The sequence below is a fragment of the Rhododendron vialii genome, chromosome 9a (genome assembly GCF_030253575.1).
Source record: "Rhododendron vialii isolate Sample 1 chromosome 9a, ASM3025357v1".
NCBI classification, from domain to species: domain Eukaryota; kingdom Viridiplantae; phylum Streptophyta; class Magnoliopsida; order Ericales; family Ericaceae; genus Rhododendron; species Rhododendron vialii.
This window is the reverse complement of record NC_080565.1, coordinates 14,640,175-14,646,842: the sequence shown is the minus strand read 5'-3', so window position 1 is coordinate 14,646,842 and position 6,668 is coordinate 14,640,175. Positions and strand designations below refer to the sequence as shown.

The window sequence follows — 6,668 nt, the reverse complement described above, 5'->3', positions numbered from 1 at the left end:
CAATAGTTTATACTCTAGTTTATAAAAGAAACCACATCCACAACGAAATTAAGTGTGTTATCCGTGATTGCCCAAGTTGTTAATCATTTCCATGTTCTTAATTAGTGGGATTCAATTAGTTAGTCCATGCGTGTTCCAGTGTAGCTAATGTTAGAGTAATAGGCATTGAAAGTGCATGTCTCTATGTGAATAAATGAGCAATGGTATTCACCAAGAAGTCCTCTTTAAACAATTTCACCACAACTGTACATCTCAACAAAATAAAACCTTCTATACCTTCCAAGATTTTATAATCTGAACCTACTAAAAAGCTAATGGTTGGCAGATTTATGTTAATTTTCTTTCAATTTTCTTGATCAATATTGCATCAGCCAGCCATTGTATATAACTCTTCATCCTTTAAAAATTAAGCCTTCACTTCTAGTTCTTAATTTTCCAAAGTCCTTAATCCTTATAGATGGATCTTGTGCTACATGGTACTTGGTGTTCCTTGTTAACTTTGTTCTAGTTTCTTCTTCTTGAATGCTCCATCGACCAAGAGGTCATTGTGACCAATCAAGAGTTTAGCTGTTAAATGATGCACTCCATATTCAGCATACCAGAATGGTAGTGTGAAGATAGTTAGCTAATATCATGGTTGTGTTGCAGATTGAAAAGAAATGGAAGAAGAAGATAGTGTGAGCATCAATCCAACCCCCTTGTTTCGCCCACCACCACCAAGGTATCTCTCTTTGCCTCTCTACTTATATAGATATGGATAGGCATAAGAAATGAATTGGTGTAGTTATTGATTGTTCTTTTGGTTTGTAGAACGCAAACTTTGGATGATATACAACTACTTTCACCGTCATCATCTCAACTATGTGAAGAGTCTACTAATTTTTGTCAACTTTACACTCCTCAAGTTAAAAATGAAGTGATACCGAGAATTGACCAACATTTTCGCAACTTAGAGGATGTGTATGCGTTCTACAACAATTATGCATTTCATGCTGGATTTAGTGTGCGAATAAATTCAAGCAAGATGGATAAGAATGGTGAAACCACTAGGAAGGATTATGTTTGTTTCAAAGAAGGGGAGAGGAGAATTTCTAAGGCCACCACTACACGTCGTCGGGGTTTGACAAGAGAGAAATGTGGTGCAAAATTAGTTGTCGTGAGAGCCTGGTCAAGTGAAGGGTTTGTTGTCTCCAACTTTGTCGAGGGTCATAGCCACTCTCTTACGACCCCGAGGAAGACACATTTGTTGAAATCGCATCGTCGCATTTCTGATGCACAAAAATCCTTAACACAACATCTCGCTGCTGCAAATGTGCCACCCCATCAACAAATGAGTATTTTGGAGTTGCAAGCCGGGGGTCTTGGAAATGTTGGATTTTTACCACAAGATCTTTATAACAAAAATAGGGATGAGAGGAATTGCGTTGATGGATATGACGCCGACATGTTGTACGAGTATTTCGAAACCGAACAACAAAAGAATCTCAATTTTTATTTTACAATGGAGAAAGATGATGAGGGGAGGATGAGTCATTGTTTTTGGGCGGATGCCACATGTAGAAAGTCGTATCAATATTTTGGGGATGTGGTGGTATTAGATACAACCTACAATACAAACCGATATTCTATGATCTTTGCTCCTATATTAGGAGTTAATCACCATAGGCAGACTACGCTTTTTGGTTGTGGGTTCTTGTGTAATGAATCGAGTGATTCTTTTGAGTGGCTTTTTAAAGAATGGCTGAAAGCAATGCCAGGAATCCCGCCCAAAATGATCATAACTGATCAGGATTTGGCAATGACAAAAGCATTTGCTAATGTTCTTCCAAATACGCACCATAGATATTGCATTTGGCACATTGTCAGTAAATTTTCTTCAAAGATAAGTGCATTATCTTATAAAGAACATTATGATGATTTTAAAGGATGTATGTGGAATTCGGAAAGCCCTGAAGAGTTTGATAGGAGATGGGAAGATATTGTAACAAAATCTAACTTGTCCGACAGTGAATGGTTACAGTCCATTTACGAAATTCGTGACAGATGGGTTCCTGCGTATACGAAACACATTTTTTCTGCCCACATGACAAGTAGCCAAAGAGCTGAAAGTTCTCATGCATTCTTTAAGAGATACGTGTCTAAAGAAAATACAATGTTGGATTTTGTTTTGCGGTTTGAAAGGGCATTGTCACGTATACGCCATAATGAATTGAATTTGGACCACAAAGATGTAAATGAAAAGGCATTCTTGAAAACCTCGTCGTTCATGGAAAAAGGAATGAGTGAATTATATACACAGAGCATATTTTATATGTTTCAAGACGAAATCTTCCAAATTAATGCGTATGTGGTAACGTCAAGACATGAGGATGAACATCGGTGTTTGTGGGATATTCGGAGGCCGGATATGGAAGGGTCGAGAAGTCGAGAGATTTCAGTAGAGAAGTCATCAAACCTTGTTAGTTGCAGTTGTAAGATGTTTGACTTTGATGGAATTCCATGTCGACACATGTTGGCTTACTTTAGTAGAATGCAAATTATGGAATTGCCTACTAAGTACATCTTGCGGAGGTGGACAAAATCAACAAAAGCGAGCAGAGTTATGGATGACTTGGGTAGTGTTGGAAAAGAAATATGCGACCGTTCGGTTTTAGTGAGGCGACAGGGTCTCTTCCAACTAGCTTGTAATGTGATTGATGAGGGTGTACTAGATGAGGAAGGAACTGAAGTGGTATCCAAGCACCTATTACTTGCGAAGGATGAACTTGCAGTATTGAGGAGTTCTCGCGAACCACGTCCAGCGAGTGTTATCGAAATGAGTATTTCTAATGGAAGCCAACATAGTTTTAACGAACCACTCCAAGTTAGGGCAAAAGGTTGTGGTAAGCGATTGAAAGGAGGAAAAGAGAGGGCAGTCAAGAAGAGCAGGAAATGTCACGGTTGTGGGTTAATAGGGCAGTCGCATGACAAAAGAAATTGTCCAAAGCTTCTTAACATGTATGTCTATGCATCTAACTTTGTTCATTTGTAATTCCAATTTATTTGTTTACTTGTTTAAGTTTTAATTGTTGTCTTTTTTTCTTAGCTCTTCGCAAGATGTTAGGTTGGACGATGACGACGACGACATGTCTAACAATGATGATGAATGTAAGTGTTTATAAAAAAGGGGCTGTGTGCATATACTTGTAGTCTTTATTTTTGTAGCTTTGTTCATATTATGGGTTAGTTGTGTTTCAGGATGGGAAAACGCGAGGTTGACAAGATGGCAACGTGCAAGATAAAGATGGAGGAAATGGCAAGGCGAGGTTGACTGCCCTTGTATACTGCTTGGAGATGTCGGTTTTGTAATGGGATGTTCACTGCCCTTGTTGACCTCTTTGTAGTGTGTTGGATTTTTTTGTATTCTTGAATGTTAGTGGAGTAGGAACTGTGTTATTTACAATATGGAAAACAGGGGACAACATTAATGTAATATGGAGCTACATGGGGATGAGCTATTTGAATATTAATGTAATCTGTATTTATTTTCTGAATTGTATTTTGTTGGCCGATGTGTTTCATTGGCTGATTTTATTGTATCTGGAAAACAAGGGATATAGTTGTGTGATCAATCTGGAAAACAGGGGAGGAGAGAGGCTTGTCTCTATAAAACAGGGGATAAATTTTCCAAGTGATGACTGAAAAAACAAGGAAGACATTTGCAGTTCTACTACAGAGGAAAAGGATTGCTGCCTATCCATTCTCAGTACCCCAGCGGGCTCCAATAACACCACCATCACGGATAAAAACTTAAGTACATAGAACTACGGCAAGTATTTATACACCAAAATACCAAAATACAACTACTCAATATCCATTCACAGTTGAGTTAGTTATACACCAACAATACATACAACTAATATAATCAAGCATTTCATTTTGTAGTCAAACACTTGAGCTTCAGTTTCTTGTAATTTTTTTGTCAGTTTCTCATTCATTTTTCTCAACATTTTATTCTCTCTTGTAATTTCTTCCACCTCCTTGGTCAAGACTGAAATTTTCCTTCGCATATCCTCATTGTCAGCTTCCAACATTTCTTTTTCCAATGTCCCTTTCAGGGTCAATCCAATAGAAGAAGCCACATGCACTAGGTAGCTAGATAATTTTTCAAAAAATGACATTAGTCAGAAATGCATGGAATAAATAATCAATAACCAAAACAAAAAAAGAAAGAAAGAGAGAATACAATGTCATAAATGGTTGATCTTCTTGTTTTAATTCGTCAGACCAAATTTGGATAAAAAATAGTAAGTGAGAAATGATGAGGATGTCTGTTCTGTTTCGCACCTTTTCTCATAAAAGGTGATGACATATTTAGTGAGAAACCATAACCTTTCATTGTTCATGAAATCACTTAATCCAATGGGGTTGTTAGTCCCCTGGTTTACGTTTTCAATAAATCACCCGTAAAGTCAAATAACAGCTATTTGAATGTATGATGCTAATAGGACTTGGTGATAAAGTCCACAATAGGGCATCTCATGTTGCCGGCCAAAATTAATTTCAAAGGACCAAGATGTTAAACTCATACATTCGACAGACCACCTCCATCGCTACCAGAGGGGTTCACTTGTTTCCTTACCTTGGGCTACCCTTGTATGTTTGGACTATAATAAAAGGATGGAAAAAACAGGATATTTCATCAAAGATACATGTGTTCTTACAGATCAAAATTCAAAATCATCAACTATATCTCCAACTGCAGCTTCTATCTCCGAGATATTTAAGACATTGTTTGGATTTGATCCTCCAAATCACAACCAATTGCATATTCATTCTAACTAAGAGACATTCGTACTATCAGTGGCACAGGAATTGTAAAGCATCCGAACTTCGAGGAAAGAGAAACGAGCAGTTTACACTATAGTAGATACTAGATACCACTCTACTGGCTCCAGTACTCATCCAAAGCAGAAAAAATAGTTCAAAGCCCACATAAACTATTGCATCACGTAAAAGTGTTTTTTTATCCTGTCACATGGATTACCAGATTAAATTAACATTGACGAATTCCAAACAAATTAACATTGGTCGTGGATTAGTCCATATTTCCCATGATTAAACAGCAGAAGTTATTAGGTGAATCACTCGAGCCTTTCGTCGTAGATGTGATTTCTTTTACCCTAATCGAGCAAAAGAAAAAAGAAAAAAAAACCCCTAATTTCGAGTAACAGAAAAACAGCCCTAAATTCGAGATTCAAAAAAAGCCCTAATTTTGAATTCAATCAAAAAACCCTAATCAGTCAACAACAATAAAAAAAAAAAAAAACCCTAATTTTGGGTTTCAAGATTCCTGGGATTCTCACACATGGGCTTCATCTGAACAGCCCTAATCGACATGGGGAGAGAGAGAATGAACCAGAGAGAGAGAGAGAGAGTCATATTTTTGGTTCGAAACAGTAAAAATCAAAATCTGTAGAGATAGTCTGAGTTCAGATCGACAGAGAAAGAGCGAGAGATAGAGAGTGATATAGATACCTTGCTCTCTCTCTCTCTCTCTCTCTCTCTCTCTCTCTATTTGTTTACGCGTTTGAACGAAGAAAGGAAAATGAGCTGGGTGTTTGGGGGAGCGCGTGGGAAGCCAAGAATGGATTTTATTTCCCCAGCCGTTGGATTAAATCCAACGGCTTATAAGTTGGGTGTGGATGGAAGTTTTGGTCCGGGAATCCTGACCAGAATAGGACTCATATATGAAAGATATTTTACAGGAATTTGTCGTCATCATCATAGCGAAAATAACATCTATATATTGTGCTACCCATGATGTTATTGGCAATTAATCTTGTCTCTTAAGTTTCAATTGTCAACAATGTAGGCGATGGTGAAGATGATGGACGAATTCAATCACAATTTAGAAAATGCAATTACGTGTTTCGTATTGATGATTGATTTTGATCATCAGTATTGAGCAGAACTATTTGTTGGATAGTTACATTCATTAAGCCGTTTCCTTCATCATGACTCTTTTTTTAATAGATATTTAATGAAAAAAAAAAATTAGTTTACAATATCCTTTTAAGAAAATAAAAGGGAGCTGATTTCCGCACTCCAAATATGACCACAGGCGCTCCAATTTTTGTCCTCTTTAGCTGCAAATTCCTAATTTACCCTCAGGGCCACAGGCCCCATAAACCCCCAAAACAATATATATATCTCCACCTCTGCATCTCAACCAAAACCTGTGAACGATGCAACCCAAAACCTGTGAACAAAGTTCGACCTCACTCTCTCCCTCTCCCGCATCGGCAAAATCATCCCCTTGAAATTTAAGCCTGCAAAACCCAAAGCAAGAATGCCATGTTTGTTTGTTTTAATTTCAGTCCTATTTTTTTTTCTCGAGAAAATAGAAAGCCGCTTAACTAGGCAAATTATAATTTCAAGAAACACCTTGGTTTCCACAAGGGCCAAGCAGACGGAAATTAAAGCAAAACACAAACAAAAAAATGGAGCAGGAAAATACAACGAAACTATGGCAAGGAATTATCAAATCGTACAAGTCAGATGCCCAAAATTAGAAGCCCATTTTACGGAGAGGGAGATTAAAATAAAATATAAAATTGGAGCACAATATGATTCGGACCAAACAAAAAACTCCCCAAAATTAGATACCCAAAAATCTCCAAAATTGA

General features: G+C 37.4%; 1 protein-coding gene across 1 annotated transcript; it reads left to right on the top strand.

Annotated features, from left to right (window-relative positions):
• Nucleotides 1-344: 344 nt before the first annotated feature.
• On the top strand, nt 345-3,561 carry LOC131300763 (protein FAR1-RELATED SEQUENCE 5-like). Its single transcript, XM_058326742.1, has 4 exons — nt 345-721; nt 811-2,997; nt 3,086-3,147; nt 3,238-3,561. Coding segments are annotated over exons 1-4 (2,313 nt in total). The 5' UTR covers nt 345-659; the 3' UTR covers nt 3,240-3,561.
• Nucleotides 3,562-6,668: the final 3,107 nt, after the last annotated feature.

What these genes read in the sequence shown, in the direction of transcription:
- LOC131300763 (XM_058326742.1), top strand. Translation starts at nt 660, where the DNA reads ATGGAAGAAGAAGATAGTGTGAGCATCAATCCAACCCCCTTGTTTCGC. An exon ending in TTTCGCCCACCACCACCAAG is followed by an intron (nt 722 to 810) that starts GTATCTCTCTTT and finishes TTTGGTTTGTAG; the next exon opens with AACGCAAACTTTGGATGATA. An exon ending in TGTCCAAAGCTTCTTAACAT is followed by an intron (nt 2,998 to 3,085) that starts GTATGTCTATGC and finishes TTTTTTTCTTAG; the next exon opens with CTCTTCGCAAGATGTTAGGT.